The sequence below is a fragment of the Gossypium raimondii genome, chromosome 7 (genome assembly GCF_025698545.1).
Source record: "Gossypium raimondii isolate GPD5lz chromosome 7, ASM2569854v1, whole genome shotgun sequence".
Classification (NCBI taxonomy): Eukaryota; Viridiplantae; Streptophyta; class Magnoliopsida; order Malvales; family Malvaceae; genus Gossypium; species Gossypium raimondii.
Genome location: NC_068571.1, coordinates 39,118,556 through 39,132,335, shown reverse-complemented (window position 1 = coordinate 39,132,335; position 13,780 = coordinate 39,118,556). Strand labels below are relative to the sequence as shown.

Sequence of the window (13,780 nt, the reverse complement as noted above, 5' to 3'; positions counted from 1 at the left end):
TATTTACTTCCAGATGAATTTTGAAATAATAATATACAACTCCATTTGATTTAATCCAGCTTTTCTTTTTATACGTATCGTTCTTATATTATTTAATTAGTTTACACATATCAATTTGGTTTGAAACCATAAGATGTGTTTTTCCTATTCAATCAATATGATTAAAACTATTCATCTCAATCACTCAAATAACAGCTAAATCTTTTTACTAAATGAGATTTTGCGACAAAATCCACCTTTTTTATTTAAAATAACTGTGTAGATGGTTCAGCTTGATTTTCTCACGCTTACGAATATAAAATTCAATGATGAATGTTTAGTCATTCTATTTAGGTAAAATTCTACTATTAATCCCTATATTATATGTAAATGTTGAATTCAATCTTTACATCTCAAACATTCTTAAAATTTCTACACAAATTTGTGGGTGGGTGATCGTAAGGTTAAATTATAGTTAATTTAATATCGTAACTAAGCAAATGGCTGAATACCCAAATCCTATTGTCACCCATAAATCAAACTTTTTTTTTTTGAATGTATCACCCATGAATCGAAATTATTTACTTTGTTTTGTTGCCTTCAAAGCAAGCCTTCTCAATTCAAAATTCAACAATATAATTAAATTAAATGGAAAAAATTAGCTATCAATGAATATAGTAAACCAAATAGGTTAGTGACTAAACCAACAAATTTACTAAAAACTAAACAATTTGAAGTAAAAAAAAGGAACATACAGAAAAATACTCACCAAAAGGAAAAAGATAGAAGCAACCTTCCACACTTGCAAAAGATCTTCCACTAAAAAGTTAAAAAGAAAAAAACGCAAAAAGTTAAATGCTCAATCAAACAAAAAAATAAAAGTAGAAATTGATCAGGGTGTCTTTTGGATGGACTATGCATTTATCTCTAATAAAATTAAAAATAATGATAACAATAAAATTAATTATTACAATTGTAAATATCGTCCATCCAAAAACACGATAGATATGAAAAAGAAAAACCCAGAATGAAAGTGAAAATAGTAAAAGAAAAAAAAAGGTAAAGTGAATAGTTAAAATTTAAAAACACGATAGACATGCTACCTCTTTTGCTTACACGTTGGAACCCTGCAAAACACAACAAACATAATTTTGACTAAAAGTCAACATAAAGCCAACCAATTTAAATGACCGAATCACCCTTCAAAAACCTATCAATACCTTCACTTGGCTTAAAATTAGATCATCTAAATTCCAAAATTAAGGCCTCTCAATGTATAGGGATAACTATAGATTTCTATTTTGCCAGGAAAAAGTAAATGCTAGTTTTTTCGAAAATTTATAAAATAAATATTTAATTATTAGATTTTCTTGTCATCAATTATTAAGTGATAATAGAAAGTGAACATGGTAACTTTTAAAATTGACATAATAATGCTTTAACTCTCAACATTTTATATATTGTGCCAATTTAATATTGATTCTAAAAAGAAAACCTTAATATTTACACATTATGTAGTTTCATCATTTTTTGTGACTTTTGACATTGTCTTTGTATTTGATTCAATGAAAACAATTAACAAAAATAAGAAACAAACACCAAGTTTTTGAAAAAAAACTCAATTGCTTGAAAATAATAATAAAAAAGACTCCTTTCATTTATTCAATCTAATTAAGTTTAACAGTTTGAAAAATAAATTTCTAGCTTTAAATTGCTTCATCAATGAAAGTTAATATAAACTAACAAAAATAAATTAATTATCATCGAGAATTATCAAGTTCTTAATCATTTGAAGTATAAGGAAAGTTATGTATTTGAGGGTTGTCTAGATTAATAATAAAGGAATTTTTAAAAAAATATGATTTTGCTTTTATTTATGATTTACATTGTATTAAACTATATTTTCATGTCACAATAGGATAAAATTAAGTAATGTGTAAACATTGAGGATTAAATTCTTTAATATTGAGACTAAATTGACACAATATGTGAATGTTGAGGGTTAAATTTGTTATGATGCTAATTTTAAAAGCTACCATATCATCTTTCTCTAAATTATTTAATAGCGGATGACTAAAAGAAATGAAAAGTTGAATAATTGAGTGGTTATTTTGTAACTTTTCATAGTTAAGTGACAAAAAATTAATAATAATTGAGTGACTACTAATATAATATCCAAATAAAAACACTTATTTAAAGAAGAGATAAAATTTTAGTTTACAGATATGAAATATGACAATTGACTATCATGTAGTCAATTTTCAAGTAGTTTAAGTTCTATTTTAATCAAAATTATGATATAAAATAATTGTATCTTAATCAAATTTTTTATTTTCACAATTGCATTTAAAAATAAAATAAAATAATTTAATTAGTAATTTTAAATTTTAAATTTTAAATTTATATATAAAATATTTAATAAATTTGAAACGATATATCAAACATTAATGCCAGAATAAAATATTAAAATATTTTTATAATATTATAATTAATTTAAATGAAAATAATAGTCCACAAATATTTATTGAACCTTCTTAAAGGAAAAGGAAGAAGCAAAGCCTAACTGCACATTACGTGACCCAAACAACGCAAATTATTGTTCAGGTTTTGGGCATTAAGCGACAGCCCCTTACTTATTTCCAACTACAAAAACAAAATTGGCAAAAACGAAGAACCTCTAAAAATTTCTTCCAAAGGTTTAGGGTTCTTAGAGGGGGAATTGAAATCTAAATCGAAAACCGAAAATGTTGAGGGTAAACCGAGTGATAAACCGGGCACGAGCTTCGATTTCAAATTGTCAGTACCTCCTAAGTCATGACCCAAAGATTTCCCCTTCACCTCCTCCACATTTCGCTTCAAAATCATCCATTCGCTTCTTCGATGTTTACAAGGCAATTCCTCCATATCCCCCTTTTTAACTTTAAAATATTTGATTTTTTTAAGTTATAGTTCTTTTTTAACTTTTTGTCTTGTGTGTGCAGCTTGCAAGCAAGGAAAATATCAAGAAAGAACGAGCAAGACTGTAAGTTTAAGCTTTGTTTGTTTATTGAAATTTTGTTACGTGCTCTTTTTTCCATGAAATTTAATATAAATAATTGTTTTAATTTGATTTAGGGCAGTGCTGATGAATTGAATAGAGGATATTTTGATGATATGTCTGAGCTAAAACAACACGGTGGTAAGGTATTAACTGATTTGTTCTTTTTATATACATATAGGCTATATCATTTGCAAATCTGTTCAAATTGGTTGAATTGCAACTGATTTCTGAGTAAAATTAATGTTACTTTCTGTAAACATTTTAATTGTTATTTTTTTTCTGGCAGATTGCACTGGCAAATAAGATTCTAATTCCCGGAATTGCTGCAAGGAAGTTTCCTGCCGTGGATGTGATATATTCTGATGGTAGAAAATCAAAGCTGCCGATTGTTTTTGATGCAAGTGGCGTTGATGCTAGCAAGTTGGCTGTCCCTGAAGCATCTTTAGTCTGTCTATCATTTAGAGCAAACTCTCAGGTATGGTTTCCTTTTTCTATGTTTTTTTTTTGGATTAAATTTATGTATTTCTTAATGATGTTACAAAACTTCCATTTTTATCATGATAAGAGAATGTCGAATAGATAGTGCATTGCTTTAAAATTGTGATAGGAGGCATATCAGCGACTCCATGGCAATGGAGGGGTTAGCACTAAATTGCAATCATGAAAACAACAAAAACATGAGAAACAAAAGATGTTGTTGGTTGCTAACTTTTCTTTTCTCTTGTTTCTGGTTATTGTTGTTGATGATGCATTTTAACTCCTTTTCCTTGTCAGGCTATGGTCGATTCTTGGAGCAAGCCTTTTTATGACGCCTTTAGTGAGTCCAAGAGCGTGCAGCTATATGAGGTTCTATATTTTTGCTATTTAACTTTTCATTCTTTTTTGGCATGTGTGTTGAATCAACTATTCTCAGTTTTCTGTTGCTAGAAAGAACTTATAGTTACATGGTCAATAATAATAACAAACAAATAAAACAACGAACAAGAATAGAAGATAACCATGCTGGTATGACTTATGAGTTATGACCGTCCTAGTTGAGCTTACAGCTCATCAGATCAGCCTATAATTGATAATGAAGTTGTCCTTTTATTTACTGTATTTGAATGGAAATTCTTGGCAGCTGCTTTTATGTTTTATATAAGTTATTTGTTAAAATACTTGTGTTTGGAAATTATTATGTGTTGCTAAATGATAATATATTTGCTGTTATCAGGTATCTTTTATAGACTCTTGGCTTTTATGCTTGAATCCCATTAAACGACTGCTTCTTCAATTTATGAGGAAATCTAGTGATGGAGCGAAGGATGCTCTTCAGAGGCATATTGTTTATTCATTTGGTGATCATTATTACTTCCGAAAGGAGCTTAAGATACTGAACCTTCTAACTGGGTAATCAAAAGTTTCTTATATCCTAATCAATAACATAACTAATATTCATACAGTTCTGTTTTGTTAGTCTGAGAAGATGCTTTTTCACTTGTTTGAAGGTATATTTTCCTGCTTGACAAATTTGGTAGAATAAGATGGCAAGGCTTTGGTTTTGCAAAGCAAGAAGAGTTGTCATCGCTTATTTATTGCACGAAAGTTCTTCTGGAGGAAAAATAGGTAGCCTGGCATTTTTTAGGTACCGTATTATCTTAATGGGTTAATCTCCATTTTTGCATTCAAGGGATACTAGTGTCAAATGAAAATAATGATGTGCTTTGTTGGAAACATGGTCCTGTTTGCTGTTTTCTTTTCCATTTTTACATTGAAGGGATACTTTTCAAATATAATTTCTAAAAGTCAAGAAACCATATAGAAAAGATTTCTGCAACCAAGCAAAGCCTTAGGTTTTCCATTTTGAGAGAGCGAGTGAAAAGTAAAGAAGTATCCTTATGCTAGTGTCAGTTTTATTTCAACTTCACCTTCTTATATTCTAGTTTTGTGTGAGACTTAAGTTATATGCCTATCAATATCCCATTGATATTCCTTGCAGATACTTTTGGCTTGCCTGGAGTAGCTTAGTTCTTACACTAAAAGCCTGTTGGCTCAACAGGTTGAACAAGTTCACAGTTTTGAGAGACCTCAATTTTGTTGCAGAAAACCTTGGTGTTGAGTTTTTCAAAGGTACTGTTGTGGTATAATAATCTTCCCATTACTGATGATGTGTAGAGTTGAATGAATTTTGTTTTATTTTCTTCAACAATTAGAATAAATTGTATTTATCTCTTCAATATTGAACCGGATGGCAAAGCTGTTGAGGGAGTATTGTTATGGAGCATTGGGATTTGGCGGACAAAGTAACTAAGCAGGTAAATTGGCAATTACAGGGAAACTTAAATTGGAAGCAAAGCTTTTTTATTTTGAGTACATTGATGAAGTCAATTTTTAATCAAATAAATCAAGCTTCATCCGAAAGAGAAGTATTTGACTTGTAACACCAAAAAAAAAATGGTGAGAAATGATGCACCTGCAACGAGAGAAAAGCCCCACCAATTAAAAAAGGCAGGAAAAATGGCAACCCATGTCATCACTGTCCCTGTTTTTAATCGGTGGCCAACAAAAGAAGGCATTAGTCACCAAATTGAGATGCATTGATATCGGCAACGAAACTATGGTGACGCCGCACCGTGAGCAGTGAGCAACGCTAAGAAAATGTTGGTGTCATTTTTGAAGGTGTGGAGCTTGCATTTCAGCATATGAATTTGTTTCATCAACCATCAAGCTGCACCCTAAGTGGCTTGTTCAATTGATACGGGGACGGACTTGTCAACTTGGCGTTCGATTTCATATACTTTTTAAACTATATTCGCGCTATAAACTTAAATGCATTAAAATTAAATATGGACAAGTGTGTTCCTTTGGAAGAGATTATGAATTCATAGGACTTAGGATAATATTAAAAAAAAAAACATGATTGTGTCTGTATATAACTAGTTTATATGAGCAACTTCATTTGCTTCTGGGTACGACAGTGGATAGGCTGTGAGGCCAAGCCTTTTAATATTAAGTTTTGGCAATTTCTGGTGTGTATTTTACTTGTCGATCAATCAATGTTAAAAGGAGAGGATTAAGCTTAAGCCTTAAGGTTTTCATGGGGCTCACTGAATATACCAACAAACAGAAAGAGAGAGAGAGGGAAGGCAGCCATAAGCTTTGAAAGGAGACCCACAAAAGCAGATAATGTTTTTTCAGCAGGACAAAGTGCCCCACCACCCCATTCATTCACTCACACCTCCATTTTTCCATATTCTATTCCTTTAGTGTTTTTCTTTTAAAGTTTTTTTTAAAAAAAAAGCAAAAAAGAATAACAAAATAACGTCCAAACAAGTTCTCATTATTGAAATTATAGGTAAATATAATTGCCCAGAAAGTTTTTAAAAACACGAACTTTTCATACAATTCCTATGACACTTTGGATTGAATTATAGAGATAAAATCTTTTATTGAATATTCTAATTAATTTATTAATATTTTGGTATAAAAGGATTAGATGTCGTTTTATCTTGCAAGGAAAGTTGAGCATAAGTCAGAGAATGAGAAAGAAGGGAGCAGGGTATATCTGATTTCACAAGTCATTTATATTTTAATTATATCACCTTTACTCAAAGTACCCAACACTTAAACTCTTTGGATATTCATTCTTTCTTCCATTATTTATTTCTCTTTCAAATATCTGGGTTATATTTTATGAAAAGAAAAAAAAGGGGTCTATTTTCATTGGATGGTTGACAAATTAACATCTTCACGGTCAAATGTGTAAACAAAAAACACCAAGGAAACCCAATGCTTTCATAAAATCAAGATTCCTTTTCTCAACACAAATGTTAATTCTCATTTTCGGATAAAACTTAAAACACTTATATTTGATCACAACAACTATAATTTAATCAATGTTAATTCATATTTAACAATTAAATACACAATGAATTAATAAAGAGAATACGAATCAGTTAGTATAATTAATAATAATTATGAATTGATGTTAAGATGTATATATATATATTTTTTATGGTCATACAATCAAAGGAAACGGCATTGAAAAAAATTCAAAAAATACATATAAAAGAAAAATGTGTTTAAGTCAAACCTAAAATAGAATGCACCCACCACAAATACAGAAACACATTATAAAGTGTTCAACTACCAGCATAGATGACACGATCCATAATGTTTATCCTTCTTAAAAACCTATAAAGACTTCATGTTATGAAATTAGAAGAGTTTATTGAAGGTACCTTTTTTGGGCAAATTTTTTTAAGGTCAAACAGTGAAATATAAATATAGATACCAAGAAAAGAAAGCCCCACATACAACACCTAATGACATAATTTATTGGTAGGCAGTGTCCGTAATGGAGCCGTACTTTGATGCCCTGTTTGGTTGGCGGCCTTCGGTCAACGCCACAACCCCCCTTGCTTTGGAAAACCAACTCAACTATTCCCTCCACATAGCCTCAACTTTTTTACGTTATTTCTCAAAAATGTCCTTCACATTCTTCATCCCATAACCACACTTTATTGCTACAACTTAGAAGTTAAGGCCACTTGGGGATATATTAGTCATTTTCCAAAAGCAGCCCATTGCATTTGCACCTTTGTCCTTAAGGATTGTTTAGTGGAAACATGACCTATATGTATTTATTTATTTTTATTTCTTTTTTGCTTTCAAAACCGACCAAAGTAAAGTGAAAAACATGCAAAAATAAAATCAATGATTGTGCATTGGGTTTTGATAAAGTAGTAGTGGCTGTGTATAGGGCTAAGAAAAAAAAATTAAATATAAAAAAAGATTGATTTAATTTATTGTGGGTGATGAGTTTTTTAATTCAAATATTGTTGTTTGAAATTATTTCTTTAAGGATACTTCCAATATTTATCGGTGTCAAGGTTTGTGTCCTTTCAATTTCTGACAAAATCTATATCTTTTAAAAGAAAAGGATTATATGAAATTGTTATTTTATGGCTTTTTTTATCTTTTTGAAGAATGATAAATCTAATTTTTTCTTATTGATTTTCAGTTTTTTCTTCGTAAAAAAATTTAAATCAAACTAAAAATTTATCATTCTCTTATGTAAATGGATAAAAATGACGCGGAATTACAGCTTTATACACTCCTTCCTTATCCTTAAAAATAGGGATAAATCTCAAAATTATACACGAACTTTGATTTAATGCGCAATTGCATATTCGAACTTTAATTTGGTGCAATTATACACGTGAAACTCTAATTAGGGTTAAATGTATACTTGAAACTTTAATTTTGATTTAATCATATGCATTTAAAGAAACAAATACATCAATTTATTTTTATATAGGATAAATATAGTTATTTATGTATGCAATATATAAACATAAAATTATGTTATATCAATAATTACGTTAATAATTTACAAGAATTGGATCAAATCAAAGTTTCATGTATAAAATTGCATAAAATCAAAGTTCATATACACAATTGCACAATAAACCATAATTCATGATAATTTAATATTTATCCCTTAAAAATATGAACAACTAAATTTTGACTTCATCTTAATATTGCAAGTTTTGACTTGAGATTATTTAGGCTTTCCAGAACTCAAATCAATGTCTTTGACTTAACCTCGACATACAAGTCTCACTCGATAAATAAGTATAACCCTTTTTTTTTTTGCTTTCCACACTAAAACTTAAACTTTAAATTCTCTCCTTTCTTATATAATTTAAATCCTTAACCTCTTTAACCTAAATTTCTATCAATGGTAAAATGATTTTATCGAGACAACAAAATTACATAATTACAATTTACACCAACCCGATTAATTTACTCACTCCATTATTAAAATTTTTTATTGTTAAAATCTATTATTATTAGATTATATCGTTTTCAGAATTATTAAAGTGAGGAAGATAGAAAACTTTGAGAAAGTCATAATATGAGATTTAACGCTTCGAATGGTTGAATTGCTAATTACTTACACAATATCTCAAATGAGGCACTTCCATTATACCGAATTTGCTTACTGCCTTAGTAGGAAGATGGATGCCAAAGACTCATACTTTCCATTTTCACACAGCAGAACAACAACAACTTTGGAAGATATAGCTATACTAATGAGCTTTTCGATCAATGGTGATGTTCTAATTGGAGAAACTCCATTTGAGATGTTGCCACTACTTATTTCATTTTTGGGTAAAGATTGTGAGAAAAAAAGGATCTCGATAGGTGCCAAATGAAAATGACATGGTTGGAAACCCTAATCAACCAACTATCACTTGCTAATGTAACTGCCAAAGAGATTGGCCGATGTGCTAAAGTTTACACACTCTTCATGATTGAAGGAGTGTTGATGTCAGACAAGTTTAACATATGGTGCATTGTATGTATTTTCAAGTAGTGATAAACTTTTATTTGTCCAAGACACTTAGCTAAGGGTTAGCAATTTTGGCATTCCTCTATAAGGCGCTTTGTTGGTTGACCCAAATTGAAATTGATGAAATAGATGGTTTTTGCCTACTTCTACTAACACAGGTGTAGTTATGATTACCATGGTTAACACCTATCATTTCTCGGCCATACATTTTCCCTTTCAATATAAGGTAAAAATATATATTAAAATTACATTTTGAATATATATAATATGACTTACCTTCAATATTTGAATAGATTCATGGTCACTTAGATTATACCAATTATAGAAAGGACTTTACTTATATCCAACAACAAATTGATTAATATGCATACGAGCACACTCATTTAGGGAGGAGCAGGCATTGCTTATACTCTTCCACATCATTGAGTGGCAACATACTGACTAGGTGAAATGATAGTTCAACCTGGTCTAAGATTCCACGGGAGCTAAAGAACCTCGACCAACTTCTTACTATTTGAAAGAGATCAAGAGAAGTGTTGGCCTGATATTGGCCATGACTATATTAACCTTAGTGGCACTAATGATCAACATGTTGTTGTTGATGAATTTATCTAGAACAATATTTTTGAATCATCAACAATATATATTGAATGACTTACCAATTGTGTTTATATACGAAAGGATAATATCCTCTAATGAGGGAATGATGCGTACCAACTAGTCGAAGATGGGCGTATTAGAGCATATGTGTTCAAGCTCTCAAACTTGTCTAACCTGACCCACTTGTCAAACTTGTTGGAGTTGTCCCACTTGTGTACTATTCGAGTGTGTTCTCATATTAGTTTGGTGATGGCGCTAGTCATTCAAACTTAGCTCATCCTTGATTAGGGCACTAATGATAGATATGCCAAGTATGGGGCTCGAGTTAATGTAGTTCTTCAAGTTAAACTATCTGGCCCAATGACTCCAAACACATGTTATCCCTTCCATCCATTTCAACATTATTCACTAGCGTCTTCCTCTTGGTGGTAAGTTTTATTTTTAACACTAACATCTAAAAGGAATCAACATTGAAGTAGTGATGAAAATCATGTCCAACCCTTACTATACTGGAATCTTGGACATAACCTACACCTAATGGGGTGTGGAACACATTAAGGCTAACAACACTCATGATTGTATAGAATTTTATTTGTTTATTTAAAAAATATATACCATTTTAATTAGATTTTATTTATTTATTGTTTAATTCAATTAACTTTTATTTTATTTCATACATTGTATTTAAATGTTAAAAGTAACTAATCATATTTAAATGATATCACTATATTACGAGAATTTAAAAAAATTGATAATAAATTAGATTAAAACCCTAAAGTTGAATAATTAAAATAAAAAGCACGTAGATCATTTTTGTTGGTAAAATAGTTTTATGCAGTAAGATCATCCCTACCTTTATGTTTTGAGCTTATCTCAAATTAAGTGCCTTTAAGCTAATTAAGCATCCTGAAATCTTAATGAAAATGGTCATTTATCTGGTCTCTTACAAACAAATAATAGGCCACCAGAATAGCCATTTCCAGGAACATTGACTAGAAGTTCGTCTTCAAGTATCTCCTTGATTATCTTTGAGGGTTTGCATCATTGAAAAACCCTAACTCATTTTCCCAAATCTTAAAGACTAAACCTTGAACTTGAATCCCAAAGGTTAGTAGGTTGTGGGAAAGGGTTAGGGCTCAACCTGAATTTAAAGGCCAAGTTTGTTAGGACCTCTATACTTATGGGCATTGAAGTCCTCTTAATTTGTACAAGATATCGTTAGGAATCTTTAAAAAGAAACTTGGCATTGAGAAATAAAAGCCTAAGCCCTAAGTTTAAAATTGTAAGGTGATGAGGTTAGGGTATTTTTCAAAATTACTTGATGAAATCTCGTATGAATTAATAAAACATCAACATTCATTGATGTCAAGGTCATGATTTGTTTGGCCTATAAATATAATGTTGAATGAAGTCCTTTCCCACAACCCACTAACCTTAAAACTATCACATTTCCCTTAACTCTAAACCTTAAATTAAATCATTTGATAAATGATTGCTGAATTGTTTTCCTCCAACCTATCTAGATAAATCCATTGCTAGGTCAAGGATTTTGATCCAACTTCAACTTTAACTAGAGGAAATTTAGATTTACTAGATAAATCCATTGTTGAATTATTTTTTATGACCACTGTCTTCTATAAGTGTTGAAACATTATTCAACTATGGAAACATCATCCAAACTAATTGTAAACAAGGTTTATCATAAACCATAAATCCTATTTAGGGTTAGTCATTGAAGATGTTTTCATACTCGATTAATGCTATAAAAGTTGAGGAGGTTCATGTTTATGAAAACGCATTCTAGTTTAGAGAGTTGAGGTTGTCTTCATTTGAAGTTAGAACTCGATTGAAATTCTTGACTTAATAAGTCGTTTAAGCTTGAGTATGACGCCAGAAAACAAATTGGTGTGAAATTAATCAAATGTTTCAAGTTAAGGTTTATGGTTCATGTTTGGGTTAGGAACCATAATTTTAGGTTTAGGGAAATGAATTATGGTTTGTTAGCGGCACAAACAAGTTTCCTTGTTATTTAAGAGAACTGTCTAGATGAATAATGTTGGCAATGCAAAATCAATAATATTTTTTCAAAATATTTTTTTGAAATTGACATTACTATTTTACCATTGTTCCCCTTTTGAAAACAATATAAATAACAGACTATTCTACTCATTTTTCACAATACAGAAAAACAAGAAAACTCAGTTTCCTCTTTTCTCTCCCGTTCTTGCTCTCTAAAATTTCCGTTGTTTTACTAAATTACATTAGTGTGATATTTTGTCTAGGAGATTGGGTTTTAAGCGGGACCGTTTGTGACCCCTCCAATCTTTCCTAGGAATTGAACCTAGTGTGGTTTACCTGAGTTTCTTCCAGCTTATTTCTGAAATTTTACGAGATGAGCAATCCTTTTGAGTTTCATTTTCCTCATTCGGGTGTACGAATTTGGAAGTACTGTGTTAACCTTGGGTGGCGACGTCCATTTTCGATTACACTGATCAGGGCGAAATCGCTTCTAAGGAAGTGGTTCTTCCATGACACAGTGATTGCTTTATTTATTTATACTTAATTTGGTTTCCTGTCAGTGCTAACGGTTTGTTTGCGATAGTATATTTCCAACAATTAAAAATCACCCAAATTGCGGTTCAAGGTGAGCCTAGAAGACGTGGTTAGTTAATACAGGACCCAAAGGTTTAAAGCTTAAGGAAATGGGTTAGGGTTAATTGGTGACATGAGCAAGATTATTAGTGGTTATATTCAAGTGCAGGTACTAGCAAAAATCGCCTGGTTACTTAATGTTAGAGTTTACGGAAAAAGGATAGAGTTACGAGATGACGCAAGTAAAATTTTTGGTGGGTATGTTTGCTACATTTGAAGTAAGCATTGATATTGCGGGTTGAATGATGTTGGTGCAACAAAATGATTTCAGTAATTTGTTTTTGCTATTTGGATGGACTGGGGGTTTGTCATTTCTTTGTAAGCAGCTTGGATTCTTAATCATGCGTTTCACAAAGATAGAGTAACCAACATTTCACGAACTTCACAATATCTTAGGGTTTTAATTGTGAGAAATAATCCCAAAACAACAATATTTAAAGAAAAATGTTTGATTCGATTTTGATATTTCTTTCATAAAAAATTGTTTAATGTTGACATTTGATTCAAGGTGTAATATGATATATGAACTTTAATTTTGTTTAAATTTATACCTAAAATTTTGATTTGATTCAATTATTACAAATAGAAAATAAAGTTAAAATATGCTCCGAGTCCATGTACTCTTTATACATTTGGGATATAATCCCTTTATTTTTATTTTAAAATTCAAGTCCAATTATTAACACCATTAAAATTCTTTTGTTAAATTTGTAGGTGTAACATTCTCAAATAATAATAAAAAAATACATGATTGGTAGCCATGTGGTGAAAAAATGTTGAAATGAACTTGAATTTAATAGAAAATTTTTAACATTGTTAGCAAATGGACTTACATTTTAGATCAAAAAATAGAGGATCGATCCTTGAAATAAAAGTAGAGTGACTAAATTCCAAATGTATGAAGAGTACAAAGGCTTTGAGCATATTTTAATCCAAATGATATTATTACTATACCACTATTTTACATTTCTATGTTGCATATATAAATAAGAATATTTATCTAATATGAAAATAAATTAAAGTATTAATTTCTTTAGCTATCTAAAATTACATCAAAATTAAAGTTTCACGTATATATTTGAACCACAATCAAATTTTTTTGTGTATAATTGCACTAAATCACACATTGGATTGAAAATCATATGTAAATTTGAGATTGATCCCAAATTTAT

General features: G+C 30.2%; 1 protein-coding gene across 6 annotated transcripts; it reads left to right on the top strand.

Annotated features, from left to right (window-relative positions):
- The first annotated feature begins 2,541 nt into the window (after positions 1–2,541).
- On the top strand, positions 2,542–5,235 carry LOC105792216 (uncharacterized). 6 transcript variants are annotated; one of them, XR_008197463.1, is made up of 8 exons: positions 2,542–2,870; positions 2,961–3,001; positions 3,099–3,162; positions 3,306–3,494; positions 3,794–3,865; positions 4,233–4,408; positions 4,507–4,904; positions 4,998–5,235. XR_008197463.1 is itself a non-coding variant. In XM_012620716.2 (8 exons), exons 1-7 carry the CDS (start codon positions 2,724–2,726, stop codon positions 4,622–4,624), a joined length of 807 nt encoding a protein of 268 aa, XP_012476170.1. In that variant the 5' UTR covers positions 2,542–2,723; the 3' UTR covers positions 4,998–5,235. The 6 variants fall into 6 exon arrangements, 3 of the variants coding, with proteins under 3 accessions (XP_012476170.1, XP_012476160.1, XP_052489005.1); XR_008197466.1 differs by having other exon boundaries at positions 4,485–4,624; XR_008197464.1 differs by having other exon boundaries at positions 4,485–4,643.
- Positions 5,236–13,780: the final 8,545 nt, after the last annotated feature.